At 35.8% G+C, this 22,762-nt stretch overlaps 1 protein-coding gene across 17 annotated transcripts in view; it reads right to left on the reverse strand.

The window, feature by feature from the left end:
• Positions 1-22,762, reverse strand: part of BRAF (B-Raf proto-oncogene, serine/threonine kinase) — a 178,290-nt gene that overhangs the window by 83,429 nt on the left and 72,099 nt on the right. For all 17 annotated transcript variants that reach the window (XM_059885960.1, XM_059885958.1, XM_059885957.1 and 14 more), the window contains 3 exons: positions 16,082-16,345; positions 2,941-3,044; positions 1,983-2,085 (listed from right to left, as the gene is read on the reverse strand). In XM_059885960.1, coding sequence (XP_059741943.1) covers positions 1,983-2,085; positions 2,941-3,044; positions 16,082-16,345 — 471 coding nt within the window. The remainder of the gene's footprint in view (positions 1-1,982; positions 2,086-2,940; positions 3,045-16,081; positions 16,346-22,762) is intronic.

Below are 22,762 nucleotides of genomic sequence, written 5' to 3' on the forward strand. Positions count from 1 at the left end.
CATAGTTTATTGTGATCCACACAGTCAAAGGCTTTGGCATAGTCAATAAGGCAGAAATAGATGTTTTTCTGGAACTCTCTCGCTTTTTCAATGATCCAACGGATGTTGGCACTTTAAATATATACAGTAATTAAGAGTGTTAATGAAAATTCTTAATTAAAACAATTAGTCACTCAGTTGTGTCTGACTCTTTTGTGACTCCATGGACTGTAGCCCGCCAGGCTCCTCTGTCCATGGGATTTCCCACTCAATAATATTGGAGTGGGTTGCCATTTCCTTCATCAGGGGATCTTCTCAACCCAGGGATCTAACCTGTGTTTCCTGTGTTGCAGGAGAATTCTTTACTGCTGAGCTACCGGGGAAGCCCTAAGGCAGGGATCCTGTTTTCTTCTTCACTGTTATATCCCCAGATCAGACAAAATATTGGCAAACAAAAAGATCTGAACAAATATTTACTGGCATGTCTCCAACTGTACTGTGCAGATCCCCACAGCCTGCACCTCAGCTGCAGCTTGCTCTCACTGTCCTCTTGCGGCAAGGACCTGCCTGAGGCGCTACTTCAACGTTACTGACTTGGGTCTTCCTTTACCTTCTCATATCCAAATTTAATTAAGAAGAATAACTAAGAAAAAGAGTAGCCATCACTATGAAATATAAACTCAACTTTTTTTTTTAATTCCTAAAAACTGAAATAAAAATTCTTAAGATTTATCTTCTCAAAATTCTACAAGTTAAAGACAAAATCAATACTAGCGAATGCCTTATCTCATGATAATAAAACTATATGCTTCATGGTAAATCTGACTGACGTCAGGTATATTTAACACTTGTCCAAAAGATGCCTGATCTATTGAAGCACAAACCCGACTTCATTATTCACCACTAATGGAGCCCCCAAAACACTAACCCCCTGGGAAATCAGAAGAACCCAGCTGTTCTAATCACAAAGGCACAAGGGAAAACACTTGATGCTGAAAGGGAAGCAATTACTATCCATTTAGAAAAATAAACTACAGTTCAAATTTCATACACAGAAAAGTAAGAAATGCACTCCTGCCTTATAGATCATTCTAATCTTGGCTGCTGCCTACTCGCTCAGAGAACAGGTTCTCAAGCTCTGGGAACTGTACCCTTATCTCCAAGGTAGAGAAGTTCCATTGTTCCAGGCCTCAGGCTGGAGACGCTTAGCTTAGGCTAGATTCTGGCAAATGCAAAAACCAGATAAAGGGAGAAGTATGGAAGGAGAGCTTTAACATCTGTCTTTCTTCAGTCCTCAAGGAGAGCTATTCCACTTCCATTACCCTATCTTTCAGAAACATTTACACAAGTGTGTCAAGGTGTATGCAGAATCTATTTACCATGTTTAGAATGGATTTTTAAAAAAAACTTAAATGTCAAAGAGGAATGGTTAAATACACTGAATGTATATTCTTATGGACTACTATGTAATCATTATAAAGCTAGGTGTAATGACATGGAAAGATACCTATGATGCTGTGCTTAACACTTTTTTAAAGTATCATACAAAATATAATTCCACTTTTAGTTTTTTTTAAAAAGGAAAGAAATGGAAAATAATGAAGGAAAATGAAGGAAGTAAAAAAGAAAGAATATTTTGGGCCTGCAGATATAAGAACACACATTTTATATACAGAAAGACTTTGGAAGACCACACAATAATCAATTGTTAATAACAACTATTTACCTCTGGTAGGGTACTTCCAAGTTTTTACTTGATATACTTTCATACCATTCAAAATTTTTAAATGACTATCTATTACTTTTTAAAATTAAAGACAAAGTATAATGATTAAAAAAAAACCTGTTTAATATGTGGTGCTTTTTTTCCCTTTAAAGAATAAAACTGATTTTCAACTTAGGTAAAAAAACAATGCCAAAATTATTCATCTCATACTTCATTCTTTAAATAAAAACTCAAAGAACTTAACGATTTTTGACATTGAAATATAAAAAGTACATACAAAGTTGTGTGTTGTAAGTGGAACATTCTCCAACACTTCTACATGCAACTCCTCTCCAGTAAGCCAGGAAATATCAGTGTCCCAGCCAATTGGTTTCTTCTCCCTGAAAAGCGCAGACACAGCCTTTCTTGGTTATCATACCTAAAAAGCTTCATATACCTCATGCTGAAGATATGAAAATTGGTTATTGAGGGGCTAGTAATGGTGAGGGAGTTTTGGCTCCCTAGTCTTCCATCGTTAGAAATTTAAATGGCAATAAATTAATTTTTAAGTTTACCCCAAATAAATGTATCACTCTTGGACAAACAGCAGGGTAAAGAGATGTACTCTTTTCTTCAAGTCAGCTCCAGAAAAGACCTACAACAGCAGAAAATGGATTGTTCCTGGGGTCCAAAAAAAAAAACAAAAAACAAAAAAAAAAATCACAGGTATGGATTTACCTATCCATTCAAAGAAAAAGAGTATTCAAGGGACAATATGCCCCCAAAAAGGAGATCTCTTTTTTTTCTTTTCCAGATGGGATTCAAAATTGGGAGTGGCAGGGGTGGGGTCATGGCAAAATTTCATGCTTTCTGAAAAATAATTCAATATAAAATGTTAATTTTGATAAGGCTTTGGTGAAACTATGAGTTTATATTAAAAACAGGAGTGGGAAAGAGTCCATTATTCAAATAAGAAACAGAGAAAATGGTTCAAAATTTTAAGAATCTCAAACTCCATATAAAGTCATTTTATCAGAATAATAAACACCATCATTACACAAAATTATCTAATGTTCACTCCTCAAAGGGCATACCAGACTTGTTTAGGCTAATTAACTTAGTTTTTTTTTTTTTTTCCTGAGGTTGATTTTCAATACCCTAGGTTTGGGTAAAGATCTTACAGAAAACCTCAAAATTTAGTATCTGATGTTTTTTCCCCTTTTTAAACAAAGTTTCACATCACATACAAACCATACCCATCCTGAATTCTGTAAACAGCACAGCACTCTGGGATTAGACCTCTCATCATCAGTGCCTTCTTCAGGCTGTCCCGGACTGTGACTCCACACCGTGCAGGTACCTAGGGTATCATAAAGTCAGGATATGAGGTAGAGAAGTAAATTATATATTTTTTCACATCACTGGAAAAAAAAAAACCAAAACCCAGTAATTTACCTTTATAACATTTTGAAAATGTCATATGGATTACTATGTGAGAAAATTATTTCTAGGGCTAACAACATTAATGGAAAATTATGACTCAAGCATCTATTACTCACCAACTCAAGGCAAAATTAATTTTTGGTTTTTTATTAAAATTACAAAATATCTTAAACACATAAAAGAAAAGAAAATACAACAGATCACTAAGTGCTCTCTGCTGAGAAATAATAAATGTCAACATTTAAAGCAAAATCAACTTTGATCCAACATTGTTCAAAGCTGAAAACGGTAATCCTTCAATTATTATGGTCGTTAAGAGATCTCTTACTGATCCTAAACATAGAAGAGAATACTTGTCTTAATGTATTCAGGTGGTATTTGTTGTGTAGTTGTTTAGCATTCCTATTTCCTCTGGGAACCCACCTTTCCCTAAAAACCACCTGGTACTCGAGAAGTTATGAATCCAGGGTCACTACTCTTCTGGCTGCACATAAGCTGGCTAATCAGTTTCCCATATCCCAGATCCAGGGCTAGATATATGACCTGAACAGTACTACACTTCTTCCTTTAACTGACAGATAGACTCTGGTTGACAGAAGTTTCTTTCCTACTGTAAAGTTCCAAGAAGACAGAAATATGGAATCCCTAATGGTTATCTTCCCTAGTACACTGAGAAAATCTGGCTACCGAATGAAGCTAACTTAAGGAGAAGTAAAGATGACATTAGGAGCTAAGAGAGAAGAGGCATCGAAAAGAGAGAGAAAAAGAATCTTCCTGTATATTTGAAGTTATCTCTACCTTGGTCTTTTCTGCCAGTGACTCATCTCCCTTCTTATTAATTTGAATAATTTAAAACTGAAAAAGAACTGACAAACACAGTGTAGATAGACTAAGGTGAAGCAATGGGAGTTCAGGTTGGTCGGTTTTTATGCGGAGAGGGGAGTGGAGGGTGACAGACAAGATGTGTTAGTTAATAACAAAATTAAAGGTTTCATTCTTGTAAATCACTAAGTGAAAGTAAAGTCGCTCAGTCCTGTCCAACTCTCAGCGACCCCATGGACTGCAACCCATCAGGCTCTGCTGTCCCTGGGATTCTCCAGGCAAGTTTAAATCACTAAGGTATTTAGCAAACCAGAAGTCTCTAAAGAAATTGGGACTCTTATGCCAGAGGTGAATTGAGTGAAAGTGAATATAAGACAGCTGAATTTCAACAGTATGTCAATGGGGAACAATCTATAAAGCCAAATTAGGACCTAAGATTAGAAAAACAAGAGACAGATTTTAGCTCAATATAACTGTTAAAACTATCCAGCAAGGGAAAAGTTCGAGGGAGTAGGTTCATCACTGAAAGTATTCAAGAGACTAGATTTGTACAGTTGATCCTCTTTAATTCATGGATTCTGTATTTGCAAACTTGATTATTCATTAAAATTTATTTGTAACCCCCAAATCAATACTTGCAGTGCTTTTGCAGGCATGCACAGAAGACTGAAAAATTTGACCCTTCCCAGCTGAGGTTTGGAGAAGGCAATGGCACCCCACTCCAGTACTCTTGCCTGGAAAATCCCACGGACGGAGGAGCCTGGTGGGCTGCAGTCCATGGGGTCGCTAAGAGTCAGACACGACTGAGCGACTTCACTTTCACTTTTCACTTTCATGCATTGGAGAAGGAAATGGCAACCCACTCCAGTGTTCTTGCCTGGAGAATCCCAGGGACAGGGGAGCCTGGTGGGCTGCCATCTATGGGGTCGCACAGAGTCGGACGACTGAAGCGACTTAGCAGCAGCAGCAGCTGAGGTTAATCAAGGTAACATGCCTTCTATTCCTAGCTCTCATACTGTAAACAAGTACCCTATGCCAGGTGACTTTTAAGCTAATGGACCCCAGTCTGCTGTGAAGAAATAAACAATCCAGGGGCCAATATACAGAGGCCATCTTTGGCTCATTTATAATAGTAATCCTGCACTTGTCCTAGGAGCAGTTTTTCAGTATTCACTAATTCAGTGTTTGCAGGAAATATACAGAACATAACTACTGCCAATATAGAGAACTGTCCATACCTTCCAGAAATAATGAACAGAAGGGAAAGCTGACTTTTCCCCTCTGCTATTCGTATTCTGCCTACTTAGGTGGCAACCCTATCTTTAGTTTTAAACCCCAGCCAATCTATCCTGTTATCAGTGAAATCTTTTTTAAAAAAGGTATTCTTAATGTGTGTGTTTGCCAAATACTTCTGAGAACCTGATGAAAGCCTTAGAATAATCTCTTTGAAACATAAAAGTTCAAGCCCATCTATGGACTGCTGAGGAGTCCACTGAACTCAGAATTTCATTCTGTGATATAATCTTACATTAGTGTTCTCAAATTTTTCCATTTAATTATAGGGTGAAATCCAAATTCCTTAATACAGCATACAAAGTCATTAATGGACTGGGGCTATCCACCCTTCAGTTTCTTTGCTAATTTCTCTCATGCATTCCTGTAATGCCATCTTCTAATATAGCTAAGCACCCTTATGCTTCTCTAAAGAGGTTGATTCCAAGGTGTATATATGTTTCATCAGTAGGCAAAATTTTGGTTTCCCACTCTTATCACCAAGGGAAAGTCATCAATCTGTCCTTCATCCACTTCAACAGGCTGATTTTTGTTTCTTCATGATACTACCTGTTCAACAGACTGACAGACCAATGGAACGAAACAGAAAAACCAAAACTAGACTCTTCATTCAACACATAAATAAAATCAAAATAAAGGCAGCATCTGTAACAGGGTAAAGATGAACTTTTAACTAATTGATGCTGAGACAACTGAAACCAATCTAGGAAAAGAAAGTTCATCCATACTTCATACAGTATCATAGGGTAAACTCCAAGTGGATCAGATTTAAATGTTGAAGGAAGGAGGGGACAAACCATAAAAGAACTAGAAGAAACATGGCTCCCTTACAATCTCAAGAGAAGAAGGCCTATAAAATTATGATGCAAAATCTGGAAGCCATAAAAGAAAACACTCACACAACACACTACAGTCAGCCCTCCATGTCTGATTCATGGATTCAACCACCCGAGGATCAAAAATATTTAGAAAAAAATCCAGAAAGTTCCAAGAAAGTAAACCTTAAATTTGCCTACTATAAGTAATCTGGAGATGATTTAAAGTATACAGGAGGATGTGCATAGGTTATATGCAAATATTAATACTATGCCACTTTATGTAAGGGACTTGGGCATCTAAGGATTTTATCCTTATATAGTCATCCCCCAATATTTGTAGGGGATGTGTTATGGGGTCCTGGAACAAATCCCCTACAAATACTGGGAGAATGACTATATAAGCAAAGTCAAAAGACAAATACAAATTGGGAAAAATATTTGCTACTTATGTGACAGGAAAATAAATTTCCTGATACATAAGGAGCTCCTGAAAAATTGAGATTAAGACCAACCCAACAGAAAAATGGGCAAAAGAAAGAGAGTTCAGGAAAACAAATTATAAATGGGATTTAAAATTAAGAAAAAGTGTTCAACCTCAGAGAAAAGCGAACTTAAACTTGCCAAAATATTTTTTCACTTATCAAATGGGCAAAAATACAAAAGTCTAACAACATATTCTGTTGGTGAGGCTATGGTAAACAGGCATCTCATACAGTGCTGGTTAGTTCAGTTTAGTTGCTCAGTCATGTCCGACTCTTTGCAACCCCATGGACTGCAGCACGTCAGGCCTCCCTGTCCATCACCAACTCCCAGAGTTTACTCAAACTCATGTTGGTCGAGTCGGTGATGCCATCCAACTTCTCATCCTGCCTTCAATCGTCCCCAGCATCATGGTTTTTTCAAATGAGTCAGTTCTTCGCATCAGGTAGCCAAAGTATTGGAGTTTCAGCATCAGTCCTTCCAGTGAATATTCAGGACTGATTTTGTTTAGGATGGACTGGTTGGATCTCCTTGCAGTCCAAGGGACTCTCAAGAGTCTTCTCCAACACCACAGTTCAAAAGCAACAATTCTTTGGTGCTCAGCTGTCTTTACAGTCCAACTCTCACATCCATACATGACTACTGGAAAACCCATAGCTTTGACTAGACAGACCTTTGCTGGCAAAGTAATGTCTGCTTTTTAATATGCTGTCTAGGTTGGTCATAACTTTTCTTCCAAGGAGTAAGCATCTTTTTATTTCATGGCTGCAGTCACCATCTGCAGTGATTTTGGAGCCCCCCAAAATAGTCTGCCACTGTTTCCACAGTTTCCCCATCTATTTGCCATGAAGTGATGGGACCAGATGCCATGATCTTAGTTTTCTGAATTTTGTAGTGCTGGTAGCAGTGCAAAATTAAGCAAAATCTATGAAGCAAAATTTTAAAGTATCTTATCAAAATTACAAATGTATATTTCTCTTTGATCCAGGAAGCCTGCTTTTCAGTTCAGTTCAGTCGCTCAGTCGTGTCCGACTCTTTGCAACCCCATGAGTTGCAGCACGCCAGGCCTCCCTGTCCATCACCAACTCCCGGAGTTCACTTAAACTCATGTCCATCGAGTCAGTGATGCCATCCATCCATCTCATCCTCTGTCATCCCCTTCTCCTCCTGGCCCCAATCCCTCCCAGCATCAGAGTCTTTCCCAATGAGTCAACTCTTCGCATGAGGTGGTCAAAGTCCTGGTTTCACCTTTAGCATTATTCCTTCCAAAGAACACCCAGGACTGATCTCCTTTAGAATGGACTGGTTGGATCTCCTTGCAGTCTTTAGTATATCATAATATAACTGGCAACTATAGTACATCTCTACAATGGAATCTATAGCTATATGGCTGGCTCACATAAACATTAAAAGCAAAACATTAAACATTAAAAACAAAGCAAAACATTAAAAGCAAAATACAGAATAACATATACAATACGATGCCTTGTATGGAGAGGAGCAGCACACACCCCTGCCCCCCTGCCCCAAATAAAAAGTTAGCTAAAAGGCTCAGGGGAACCTGAGTGTATAGGGAGAGGGGCAGAAACAAGATTTCTTGATACAAATACCACATGAAAGAATTATCTATTCACAAAGGAAAACGGGTGGGCTCCCCAGGTGGCTCTGTGGTAAATAATTTTCCTGTCCATGCAGGAGATGTGGGTTTGATCCCAGGGTTGGGAAGATCTTCTGGAGGAAATGGCATCCCACTCCAGTATTTTTGCCTAGAAAATCCATGGACGGTGGAGCCTGGCGGGCTATAGTCCATGGTGTTGCAAGAGTCTGACACAATTTAGTGACTAAACAACAAAGGTAAAGGTGTAGGGGAGCACTGTTTCCATTTTTATAGATGGAAAGACTAAAAAGATATTTTCAGAAGAACCAAGTTAATGCCTCTTTTCCAAATTCCAAAATTAAGTGTCCTTGCTTGATCTAAGGCCATGATCTTAGTTAAAAACTAGCATCCTGCCTTAACAAAGATCTAAAGTCAATGTAATCACCTGAATATTTGCAAAGGAAAATATATCCAAGAAAAACAAAGACATATGTCCACACAGAAACTTGGACATGAATATTCACAGCATTATTACTAACAGCCAAAAGTGAAAACAAAATTCATAATGGCTAAAGTGTGTTTTGATACACACACAGAATATTATTCAACCATAAAAACGCATGAATACTGACATGCTACAATATGGATGAGGCATGGAAACATTATGCTAAGCAAAAGAAGTCAGTCACAGAAGACCACATATTCTATGACACCATTTATATGGAATGAAATGTACAGAACAGGCAAATCTGGAGAGGTAGAAAGGAAGTAAGTGGTTGGCTAGAACTGGGAAGATGGAGTGACTGCTTAAGGGGTACACAGTTTCTTTTTCGGAGTGATGAAAACGTTCTAAAATTAACAGTGCTGACAGTTGCATAACTCTGTGAATAGACCAAAATTGTATAGTTTAAATAAGTAAAGTATGTCTATAAATGATATTTTAGTAAACCTATAAAAAATAAAACAAGCCAATTCTGTCTTTTAAACTACAAGTTCAAGAAAGTCAGCTTAGAACAAGCCACATTTCAGGAAAATTGGGTGAGATTTTTTTTTTTTTTTTGATTAACTTATTGTTGTTAACACAACACATTAAAAATATACACGAATGAGGGTATGTCATGTCTAATATACTTGAAATTCTATTAGATAGGTTGTTTAGCTGCTAAGTCATATCCAACTCTTTCGTAGCCCACCGGGCTTCTCTATCCATGGGATTTCCTAGACAAGAATACTGGAGTGGTTTGCCACTTCCTTCTCCAGGAGATCTTCCCAACCCAGGGATCGAACCCGCGCTTCCTGCATTGGAAGGCAGTTAACATCTAAATTTCATTAACACTCAATGTTGACCAGGATCTTGTGGGAAAAGGAAGTCTTATACACTAGACAGAATATAAACCAGTACAATTTTTCTGCATAAAATGTACATTTTATGAAGTTTTAAGTGTGCATACCCTATGACCCAATACTTAAGTCCCTAACATTAAAATATTCCCACAACATTTCAGGATATGTGTATTTAAATGTATTTTGCAGCATTTAATTATCCATAATGAAATAAATAGTTAATAAATCAGATATGATCATTCTAAACAATAATTTTAACCATAATAAAACAAGTAGCTTGACATTATGTGAAAGAAGGGGATAAGTATAAGGCAAAAAGATTAGTCCCTTTCTCCTGCCCCCGGCAATGTCCCCATCCTCCAGATAATCGCAATTACCAGGCTTTTATATATGATTCAAAGCCATCTCAAAGGACACACACATTTATTCTTTTTAGTCACTGTATCTAATGCATGACCTGGATAGTCTTAAGTAGTTCTGTACCAAGGGACACTTACCTTGTTTATACTTTTTTCATTTTTAGAAATAAGGAGTACACATTGATTTTGATACAGAGTATATTATAAAATCTCTAAATTACTTTTAAAGAAATTACAGTTTTGAAAATTTAAAGTAAACATATTTGTTAGAAATTCTGAAAAGGAAGAATAAATACCTCTAATACCATCATGAAACAATCACTGTAACATTTAGAAAAGAAGTTTTACATGCATTTCATGTGAATTTTAATACAATAAAAGACAAGTAAGAATAAAGAACCAAACTTCAAATAAACACTTCTTCACACTAAAAGAGGTCAGTCCCTAGAAGAGGCCTCTAGGGTAGCTTTTTGCTTTTCCATATAAATTTTAGAATCAACTTTTCAGATAAAGTAGTAAGGGTGGGATAAGATCCCCCTAGAATTCTGCAGAAACTGCACGTAATTTTGATTAATTTGGGTGAGAAGTATATTTAGGAAGATTATCAAGAACAAAGTAACTTTTGATTTCTTTACTCTCTTCAAATGTCTTTCAATAAAGTTGTACAAATTTCTTTATAAAAGTCTTAAACATTTAAAAATTATTTTGTCAATGATATCATTTTTTAAATAAAATTGTATGTTCTAATTATTAAGTGCAGAGTTCTTATTATAATAGATTTTCTATGTAGACAAATTAACTGCTAAAAATAAGTTTTCTTTCTTTTTAATATTTATGTTTTTTATTTCTTTGTCTTGATTGAGACTGGATAGAATATTCAACTCCATAAGTAGTAGATCTGTCTTGCTTGTTTCCAATTTTAATGAGAACACAGAATCCTTCTTTAGACATACTTGATAGATACCCTTTATTAAGAAAGTTGTCTTTTATTCCAAGTTTACAGAGTTTTTTTGTTTCTTTCTTGTTACAAAAAGGTTTTCAATACATCAAATGTCTTGTTTACTGTATCTAGAGATATCCATACACTTTTATTCATTTAATCTGCTAATAAGAACTGCACTGACTGTTTTGGAGTGGGGCATCCCACACACATGTGGGATGTTAGTTCCCCACCCAGGGACTGAACTCATGCCCTGTGCAGTGGAAGCATGGAGTCCTAACCACTAGACCATCAGGGAAATCCCAGAGCTGCACTAATTTTTAAAAATCATTGTTATACTCCTAGAAGAATTATTTTTTTAAAATATATACATTGTTAGATTCAGCTGACCAGTATTTTATTAAAGATTTTTGCAAATATGTTCTTAGATTAACCTTTAGTTTTTCTTTATCAAGTGATCTTTGGTTTTAGAACCAAGATACACAAATTCTATAAATGAGTTAGGAAATGTTCTCTTTAACTTTTTTACAGAAGAATAAAATTTACATAGGACTAGGATTTTTTTTCATATTTTCTCTCTGACATGACATTCAGAAGTGTCTTCAAATCTCTAAAAATGTGGTTTCCCATTATTGTTACTAATTTCTACTTTAATTACATTATGCTCAAAAAACACACCTTGTGTTTGTGAAGATTCCCTTTTTTGCCTAAAATGCAGTAGAAAAATTTTTCAGTGTCCCATACATTCTTGAAAAGAATGTGTGTTCTTTCATTTATTAGTACAAGGTTTACATGTCTATTACATAAAATTGACAACTATGTTCTTCACATCTTCTGTAATTGCTTTATCTACCTACGTATCTATTTCTGGCCACACCACACGCCTTGTAGGATCTTAGTTCCCTGACCAGGGACTGAACCCCGGGGCCCTGACAGTGAAAGTCCCAAGTCATAACCACTGAACCACCAGGGAATTTCCTCTAGACTTTTATAATGGAATTATAAAGTATATAGTCATTTTTGTCTGGCTATTTTCACTTGACATAATTACTTTCAGAGTCATCTGTGCTGTTGTGTATACTAGTAATACATTATTTCTACTAAGAAGTATTTCATTTGACAGATATACCAAACTTATTTAACCATTTCGGTAATGCCCAGTTTTGCACATGCCATGCAAAACTATTTATAAAAATACTTTCTCCAGGAAAGATATAGAAAAGCCACTTGATATCATTAGCCAACAGAGAAAAGTATATCAAAATCACAACAAAGTCCCACTTCATACTCAATAGGAAGGCTATAATCAAAAAGAAATAATTTTAAAAGTACTCCATTTATTTCACTGGTCTATCTGTCTATATCAGTACCAAAATGATTTACTTATTAATTTATAATAAGTTTTAGTATCAGGAAGTGTGAGATCTCCAATTTTGATCTTTTTTAAAGTTGTCTGAGTATTCAGGATTCCTTGAGATTCCATATGAATTTCAGGGTGGATTTTTCTATTTTTGCCGGAAAAAAAAAAAAAAAAAAAAAGCTTTTGAGACTTTAAAGCTAAAAGACTTTAAAACATTAAGTTAATCTTCAAATTGCTTTCAAAAGTGGTTATACCATTATACATTCCTATCACCAGTGTACGAAAATTCAGTTATTCCATTCCACATCCTCACCAATAGTTGGTAAGGCCACTCTTTCATTTTAATCATTCTAGTAGGTGTGTGGTGGTATCTTGTGCCTTTAATCAGCTTTTTTCCTAACGGCCCATGATGTTGAGCATCTTCTTATGTGTTTATTTGCCATCCACATATCTTCTTTGAAGTATCTATTCAAATCTTTTGTCCACTTAATTGTTTCCTTACTGTTGAGTTCTAAGAGTTCTTTATATATTCTGAATACATGTCTTTGATCAGATATATATATTTTGCAAAGATTATCTACTAGTCTGTGGTTTGTCTCTTTATTCTCTTAATATAGTCTTTAGGAGAGGAGAAGTTTTTAATTTTGATAAAGTACAACTTATCAATATGTTCATTAGGGATTGTGTTTTGGTGTTATATTTTAGAAACTGTTACCAAATTCCAAGTCACAAAATATTTTCCTCTGTGTTTTCTTGTACAAACTAGCTTTACATTTAATTCTTACTTTTCATTCCTTCCTCTGTGTTCAATTTTTTACATTTAATTCTTACTTTAAAATGTTTACATTTTTACATTTAATTTCTACTTTTCATTGCTTCCTCTCAGTTTCATTGCTTCCTCAGTTCAGTTTTCTCCCTAAGTCATTTCCAGGTAGTCCCTTTGGGTAGAGCTTGAGAAAAGTAAACTCATCTGGAAAGGCTTTACTGTGCCCTGACTCACAGTGTACCCAATAAGTTAAACTCACACTTTAGCTAAGCAACTTACAGCATCACTCAGCACTCTTGAGTATATTATTCTACTGTCTTCTGGCTTCTACAGCTGCTACAAAGAAATTTTTTGATAATCTAACTGGAATTTCTTTATAGGTAATTTTTCCTAAGTGCTTTTAAAACAATATTCTTTCATTTTGTTACATCTAATAAGAATGAATTCAAATTTACTTAAACAACTTAAAGCTTATGCGTCTCAAATCCTTAATTTGTGTCTTTAATGAAGGTTAGCCATCATTTTTTTGAATTTTGCTCTATTCTTTTTCTGTTTTAAAAAAATATCTATTTATTTATTTATGGCTGTTGCTACACAGGCTTTTCTCTAGTGGTGAGCTGGGACTACTCTTTACTTGAAGTGGGCAGGCTTCTCATTGCGGTGGCTTCTCTTGCTGTGAAGCATGGGCTCTAGGGCTCTAGGGCTTCAGCAGTTGGGGTTCCTGGGCTCTGGAGCACAGGTTCAATAGTTGTGGTGCACAGGGTTAGTTGTTCCACAGCATTTGCAATCTTCCTGAAACAAGGATCAAACTCGTGTCTCCCACATTGGCAGGTGGATTCTTTACCACCAAGCCATCAGGAAGCCCCATTCCTTTATTCTGTTCTCATTTTCTGCTTTGAGGCATATGATGAAACTATTCAATCCATCCTTCATACCTATTAACCTCTCATATTTTCTATAACTCTCTTTCTCTGTTTTCCAGAGGTCACCAATTTTCCTCCTTCAGCTAAATTCAATCTACTTTTAAATTAATCCATTGAGTTTTTAAAAATAAATATTTTGATTTCTATACAGCATTTTAACACTTGGTCTGTAATATGCTGTAACCTGCTTGATAATTACTTCTCCATATTTGTTTTCTCTCTTTAACATTTTGTTTTCCATCATACCATTTGAAAGTAAGTTCTAAATTTATTGATCGAGACAGACTTCAGTATAGTGGCTATTCTTAAAGGTGGGTACTCAATTGAGGGAGCACAAGAGTACACTCTCAACATTAGAAATGTTCTATAATTTTTATCTGCATGGCAGGTACACATGCAGAAGGTCACTGAGCTGTACACTTGAGATTTGTACACTTTACTATATGTAAGTTTTATTTTTAAAAAAGAGGTGAGAGAGGTTGCAGGCATCATAACAATTTACCCCTAAACATTTAAGCATATATTTCCTAAGAATAAAGATATTCTCCTACATTATATTATCTCTATTATCACACTTAAGGAAACTAATAATTCCATAAAAACATACTACATTCAACCAATATTTGACGTATCCCATTTCAAGAAGGACTTCTACAGCTCTTTCTCACCCTAGTCCCAAACCAGGATTACACAATGCATTTGGTTGTTTTGTCTATTGTTTGGTCTATTTGGTTTGTTTGGTCTATTTAGTGTAGAATAATCTCCAGTGTTTTATTCTCCATGAATTGAGAGTCCAGGCTGTCTTACGGAATGTCCATCTTTCGAATGTGTCTGCTTCTCATGGTGCTTAACTTTTCCCTTTACTTCTTGTCCTTCCTATAAAGTGGAAGGACCAGAAGCTTAACATTCAACACAATTATTTTTAGCAATAATACTTCAGGGATGATAAGTGTCATCCACTTTAAATTTTAAGGCCACCTAGAAATTCTATTTGGTTCCTTCTTAGGAATCTAATTTTGCTGCTATTAAGTCTTCTAACTCACTGATGACAGACTATTTCTTCTTGCATACTGTAACTTGGGATTTTGACCTTGTCATTGAGGTATTATGTGTATGAATTACATAAGATCTATATGGGCTAAGGGAGGGATTTACATTTGTTTCTGGCCAGTGCCTGAGTGCTATTACTATTCCAGAACCTTTTTAAAAATTTCATTTCTTGGGTTGAGAATTCCTAAATAATGCAGGTAACATAATGATGAACCCCACACTATGGTAAGAACAGATCTACAGTTAAGAATTCACAAGGGAAACTTTAACCTTTATCTGGGGCCCTGGCAAAGACAGAAAAGTTTCACTGTTATTTATGTATGCTGGTGAACAGATTTTCTTCTAATTCACCCTTTTATTGAAGGTAAAGCTTTTCAAAGGTTCAGATTATGTGAGGATATAAGTTTCAACCACCTTTGTGGCATAAGCCGAAGGCCTAGTCTTGTGTCTCCACATCATGACATTCACATGCCTTTGTTTCACCGGGTAACTAACTGACCCCACTGGAGGCCACTAGAGCATAGTAAGTCAGCAAACATTTTCTGTGAAGCATTATTAACGCTATCTGAGGGGAAAAATTAAAAGACTACTTTGGCTTCAACTGTATTTAGTAATGAAATGTTTTTTTATTAATATCAAAATAACCATATACATTATAAAAAATGAGTGATGCGGGGAGGTGCGTTTTTCCATTCAGTTATGTCCAATGGCAGTACTTGTTGCACTTGAGATTACAGACCATCTATAATTATCCTGCAGATTTCCCTGCTTTAAAGGTTATTTATAGAGTACTGTGTTCCAATGATGATATAATGATCAACAATCAAAGCTTATATAAACAAGAGGAAAAATGTCAAGCACAATAAGAATCCAACATTTGGTAATAAATCTGAATAAGGCTTTCTCTATGGCAAAGAACAAAGCTTACCTGACATATGTTAGACAACAAACAAGCTTAAGTCTCAAAATTCTGACTGATTCTAAACTAACACTCAGACGTGAGTGTGGTTCAAGCTTGGTAGACAGGTATACAAGTGACACTAAAGACAATGCGATTTGTTCCACTTAAGGAACACAGACTTTGGCATCAAATAACTATGTCTTTTCCATTCTGGTTTAAATGGTATCACATTTCATTTTCCACAACTAGTCTTTCTGAAAAATACAAAGAAAAAGCCACGATGAATTAAAAGCTGACTCACCACTGTCCTCTGTTTATTGGGCAGGAAGACTCTAACGATAGGTTTTTGTGGTGACTTGGGGTTGCTCCGTGACACATCTGTGGGATTTTGAAAAACTGAAAGAGATGAAGGCAGCACTGAAAGGCTAGAAGAGGAAGAAGATGTAACGGTGTCCGTTGATGCAGAGCTAGAAACAGAAAAATCAGTTCCATTCCCCAGGGATTCCAATAACTGTTGTTCTCTTTGTTGGAGGGCATCTAGCTTGCTGGTGTATTCTTCATAGGCCTATAAAATAAAGTAGACTTACATTGAATATGGACTTTTTCCTGACAGTAACAAAAGGAAATATGAAATTTTAGTTTTTGATTATAATCTCTTTATAATCTAGCTAACAGGATTTTGTGTTACAAATTACAAAGTACTGGAAGTATTGTAAATTAGTACTTTTATCTTTAAATTGATAAATCTTGTTATAAGACACTCATCTAGAAACTGCACACACACATACATGTATGATGTCCATAACAGCCACGAATATTAATTAAAAAAAAACTAGTGTTAGCTATTTTCTGGCCAAAACACAATTTACCTTCCAAACTACACATCTAACATAAGATAAACTACTACATCGAAGCATTTTTTTCTAGATAAGTTATAGGTATATAAGGTTTCACATCTCTCTCGGTCTCTCTCTAACCAACTGAGAGAGGTTGAAAAGGAGATGAGGCGTTAAGAGAGATCTGTCAAAAAGACAAGCCTAAGGTACACAGTCCAGGTGGCGCTAGTGGTAAAGAACCTACCTGCCAATGCAGGAGACATGAAATGTGGGTTCGATCCCTGGGTCAGGAAGATCCCCTGGAGGAGGGCATGGCAACCAACTCCAATATCCTTGCCTGGAGAATCCCATGGACAAAGGAGCCGGATGGGCTACAGTCCACAGGTTTGCAATGAGTCGGACACGACTAAAGCGATTTGGCAGGCAGGCAAAGGTACACAGTGCCAAATCTCACCATAATCACCAAAGTCTCCTCAATAGGGATTAGAGGATGCATAACTGTGACCTTTTTTTTGAAACAGTTATTAATTAAAAATATCTTCTTTTCCACACTATGGATACCTTATGACCTCCCCTTTCCCATGAAACACTTCTTAGAGAATAGAATTTTATTTGAAAAGGTGGTTTACATCCTGTAGTCAAGAAATTTTGAGACCATTACCCATCAGGGTATGTTTCTAGAAGTATCATTTTACTAAAGCTGAAAGGTCAAATGATCACATAAGATATCATTTTCTAAAAGCAGGAAGAATCTTGAAAATAGAATGATAATTGAAAATTAAGAGATAGAATGGATTCGAATGTATATGCCCATGGTTCTTTACTGCAGTGGTAATCACCTTCTCCCCTCCACACCATAATCCACCACCATGTCTCCCTACCACCCAAAATAGATACGACACTACACACATTTATAAAAGGCTACAAAATTTTAAAAGTGCCGTTTCCCATTACCTAGAGAGTTTATTACTGGGCTGCAGAGAAGCAAATTGCTGCATTTTTATTTGTGTTGTATATGAGAAAGAATGTTTTTGATACAAGGTAAGAGTAAGGAAGGGGAGATGCTTAAAATGTTAGCATTTATATAGATAGAGTTAAGTGGGGAGAAGAGAGTACTAGTACAGGAGACATTTTTAACAGAGTAAGGAGGTTAGAAATTTTAAGACAGAGGAAAACTACAGACTAGTACAGCTGACTGTCATACAATACCTGGGACATATGAAAGGGATCAATAGATGTTCATGTAATTTAAGTGAAGAATATGAACACAAATCATAAGACTAGAAAAGTGGGTAAAGGACAGCTTGGAGAGACTGTATACACTATGCTTTGAAGCCTGAACTTCACTCTACAAGCAAGGAAGAATTATCACAGGTAGAGAATAATAATGAAGAAGGAAATGGCAACCCATGCCAGTATTCTTGTCTGGAGAATTCCATGGATAGAATAACCTGGTGGGCTACAGTCCATGGGGTCACAGAGAGTCACACATGACTGAGTGACTAATACTTTCAGAGGAGAATAAAGGAGAAGTTTCAATTCAATATAGGCCACCACACCTGATGTCTAATGTCACCATATAATTTTTTTTAGGGGGGAAGGGAAAATACTAAAATGAGCTACTGAAGGGCTTAATTAAACTACATAAAAAAGCACTCTCCTTTACAATCTAATAGTTGCGCAATGCTGACCCCAAAACGTTTCACAGCATTTCACGGCCTTATAGCCAAATCAGTCCAAAATCTACTGATCTATGTTTCTACTTAGCTTTCAGTTCCATGGGCTAATTACTTAAGGACATCTTTTTTCAATATGATCCACTTATTGATACTTAATCATTCAATAAATATATATTGAGCATGCATGTACCTGGTACTATTTGGGGCTCAAACCACCAAAATAAAGACCAACACAATTCCTATCCTTTGAAGATTATATACATACAGCCTAAGGAGGCAAAAATTCCTCCTTGCATAGACCATATAATCTTATTATCATCTGAGCAGGTACATTTACTACGCAGAGTGAAGCTTAGGAAAAGTAATAAATGTCAACAAATTTTCAGAATGTTAATTCTATATCAAAACATTAGCCTTAATTTTTGAAAATATATTATTCCCTCCACTGTGGATTACAATCTATTATTTCACTGCATTTATCAATAACTCTTTCTTAAACACAAAACATTTACTTATTCCATCTCTCTCCATTCTCATAGATGCAATCTACCAAGGTACTTCCTTCCCCGCCTTGTTTTGTATTGGTTTGGCTCATTTCACCCCATTATCCTTGCTGCATTCAGTGTGGATGGTGATTACTCTTATAACATTCCTGTCTTAAAGTTCTCTAAACCTCTTATCTACAAAGGCATTTATTTCTACTCTACATACAAGATTCAGAGATACAAATAATTCTTTACAAAAGTGTTCTAAATGATGACAAGATCTCAGTTGGGAACCTCCCACACTCCTGTGCACACACACTTATCTTAAATGTCTTAAATCTCACTACCACACTACTCTGGTTAATGGTCAATATCAATCTCTTAAAGTTTTTCAGATTTCTTTGCTATTTTCTTCCCATGCTTTATGACTCACGATTTCAACAATGCCACTGGTAACATCTTAGACTGTCTGGTTAATTCTTAATTCTTTTATCAACTTGCTTGTTAAATACCAACTCTGGGTAAATTCCATCATTCAGTGATTCAGTTCTTTCTCTCAGGTTACCACATATTACTGAAGAAAATAATAAGACAAGGCCATTGAGTTCCATTATCAATTCATGGAAATTAGTCCTCTACATTATTGCATGAAAATTTGTACTTATTTTTAATTCATATTACATTTCTCACAACATTTACTCCAACCTTTTCTATGCTTCTCTGGCTCCTAACTTCATTCCCCAACCTTTAATTCACTCAAAAAATACCACTACATTCAAATTTACTCTGAAGATCAAAGCCATCAAATCAAAGCTTCCTCCTCTTTCTTTGACTGAGCATTTCTCCCCATTTTTCCCCATCCTTTTTTTTGTTCTTAATTTAATTCTAGCATTGGGTGGTTAAGGTCCCCCACTATGGAGGCCTTGGTTCATCACTATCTCCATTTTTTCTTTTATCTTCCAACTTTCCCTCTTCCTTTGTTTTCTTACCCTGAAAATGTGAGTAGGTCATCTTGCATAAACATATACTTCAAGCATCAATACTACCATCAATGAAATTCCTTTGGTGCTTCAAGAAGTTGCAGAAACCAGGTATTTCTTCAAGAGGCAGCTTTTCCAAAATATCATTCTTTCTCATCAAAATCCTACCCATTTTTCAAAGTCCAATTCAAAGCTCTGCTTGATAAACTCCAAAATCAGTACTTTCTTTTCACCTTCTTTACAGTATTACCACACTTTTCTTTATATGGTTTAAAAAAATCATTTATGAAAAAATTTTGTGAGCATTGAGATAAATAATAGTAAAGAAAGTTATCACAGAGACTACCACATAGCAAAAACCCAATACTTTTATTAGTAGTAATAAGTAGTAATAGTTCTTATCATTATTACTGTTACTACTATTGGGTTGGTCAATTAGTTCATTCAAATTTTTCCACAAGACATTACAGAAAAACCTGAACTTTTTCTCTAACCCAATGTACTACTTGACTAGGTTCTCAACATGACTCTACCAAACTGTAAGGCACTTGAGGGCACAACTCACGGTATTTATTTTTTTAATCCATTAGTTCATTCAATGGCTTCTTTCTTAAACTGAAGTATAGTTTTTGAACTAAAAAAATGAAAGAATGTAGAGAAAAGAACACAATATTATTTAGATGAAAATATTCCTCAAATTGATATACAGATTCAATGCAATCCTTATCAAAATCCCAGTTGGCTTTTCTGCAGAAATGGACAAGCTGATCTTAAAATCACAAAGAAGTACAAAGGACTTGGAATAACTAAAACAATCATGAAAAAGAACCGAGTTGGAAGATTTACATTTCCTGATTTCAAAAGTTACTACATAGCTACAATAATCAAGACATGTGGTACTGATATATACATAACACAACAAATTAAGAGTCCAGGGGGAAAAAAGCCTTACATTTATGGTTAATTGATTTTTGACAATGTTACTAGTACAACTGAATATCTGCATGCAGAAGAATGAAGCTGGACTATTACCTAACATCATGTTCAAAGATTAACTCAAAGTGGATCATATACTTAGGAAGAGCAAGACCCAGAGGGGCAGGATGGGCAGAGGTGTGAGGGATGAGGGAGGGGATACATGTATTGTTATGGCTGATTCATGTTGTAGTACGGGAGAGACCAACACAACATTCTAAAGCAATTATCCTCCATTTAAAGATAATTTAAAAAAAAAAAGTTAAAACTAAAAAACTCTTACTACTGCTGCTAAGTCACATCAGTCATGTCCGACTCTGTGCGACCCCAGAGACGGCAGCCCACCAGGCTCCCCCATCCCTGGGATTCTCCAGGCAAGAACACTGGAGTGGGTTGCCATTTCCTTCTCCAATGCATGAAAGTGAAAAGTGAAAGTGAAGTCGCTCGGTCGTGTCCGACTCTTCGCGACCCCATGGACTGCAGCCTACCAGGCTCCTCCATCCATGGATTTTCCAGGCAAGAGTACTGGAGTGGGTCGCCAGTGCCTTCTCTTAAAAGAAAACATTAACAGAAGTAACTCATCATGACCCTGGACTAGGCAATAGTTTCTTAGATGACACACCAAAACACAGTAACCAAAGAAAAAGTAGATGAACTTGACTTCATCTAAATTCAAGCTTTTGTGCTTCAAAAGACACTATCAAAAGAGTGGAAAAAAAAAAAAAAGACATCTCACAGAACAGGAGAAAATATTTGCAAATCAAATCTGACAAGGATTTATCACCCAGAGTATACAAAGAACTCTTACAACTCAGCAATAAAAAGACAACCCAGTTTTTTTAATGGGCAAAGGATCTGAATAGACATTTTCCCTTAGAAAATATAAAAATGGCTAATAAGCACATGAAAAAGATGCTTAACATCATTAGTTACTAATGAATTACAAATCAGAACCATAAGGAGATGCCAATTCACACTTACTAGGATGGCAATAATAATAATAAATGGAAACTAACAAGTTGGCAATGATGTATAGAAACTAGAACCCTCACACATTGCTTGTGGGAATGTAAAATGGTACAGCCACTTTGGAAAGCAGTTTGGTAGTTCCTCAAAAAGTTAAAACAGAGTAACCAAAGGACACAGCAATTCCATCCCAAGGTACATAACCAAAAGAACTGAAAACATGTCTACCACAAAAACTTGTACATGAATGTTCACAGCAGCTGTACTCATGATAGCCCAAAAATGGTAACAAGCTAAATGTCCATCAGTTGATTAATGGATAAACAAAATGTGATGTATCCACATGATAGAATATTAGCCAAAAAAGGAATGAACGCTACATGCTACGACTTGGTTGAATTCATTCACACAAAATGTTCAAAAAGGCAAATGCACAGATTAAGAAACTTAGGTTAAGTGGTTGATAAGGATTGGAGAGAATGATTGCCAATGGGTAAAAGGTTTCTTTTGGGGGTGATAAAAATGTTTTGGAATTATATGATGGTGATGACTGTACAATTTTGTGCATATACTATAAATTACTCAACTGTATACTTTAAAAAAGTGAATCACAGTTCATGAATTATTTCTCAATTAAAAATGGGAAGACGATTAAGGCCCTACTTAATTAAAACATAATAGGAAAAAACAATGGAATAAAAAATTTCTATCATTAGAGTTCATTATATTTATTCTTATTGAACTTAATCTCACAAGATACAATGAAATCTTTCAAACTGTCCACAACTGATAATTAATGAACTGTTCTGTATTTCACAGGAAGCACCTAGCTTCCAGTATTATTTTCACTACAGTATCTGTTTTGATAAATGTTTTTGCATTATCTTGAGTTCTACACAGGCTAAAGATCAGAAACGCTGTAAGCATAGTAATAATGATAAAGCAATTAAGAGCACAGGTTCTGATAAAAAAGAAAAAAAAAGAAGACATACACATGGGGAAAATGTAAGCAGTTACAGAAGACTCATTAAAAAAACACAGATTCTAAATTCAAAATGTCT

This window comes from Bos taurus, chromosome 4 (assembly GCF_002263795.3).
Source record: "Bos taurus isolate L1 Dominette 01449 registration number 42190680 breed Hereford chromosome 4, ARS-UCD2.0, whole genome shotgun sequence".
In the NCBI taxonomy this organism is placed as follows: Eukaryota; Metazoa; Chordata; class Mammalia; order Artiodactyla; family Bovidae; genus Bos; species Bos taurus.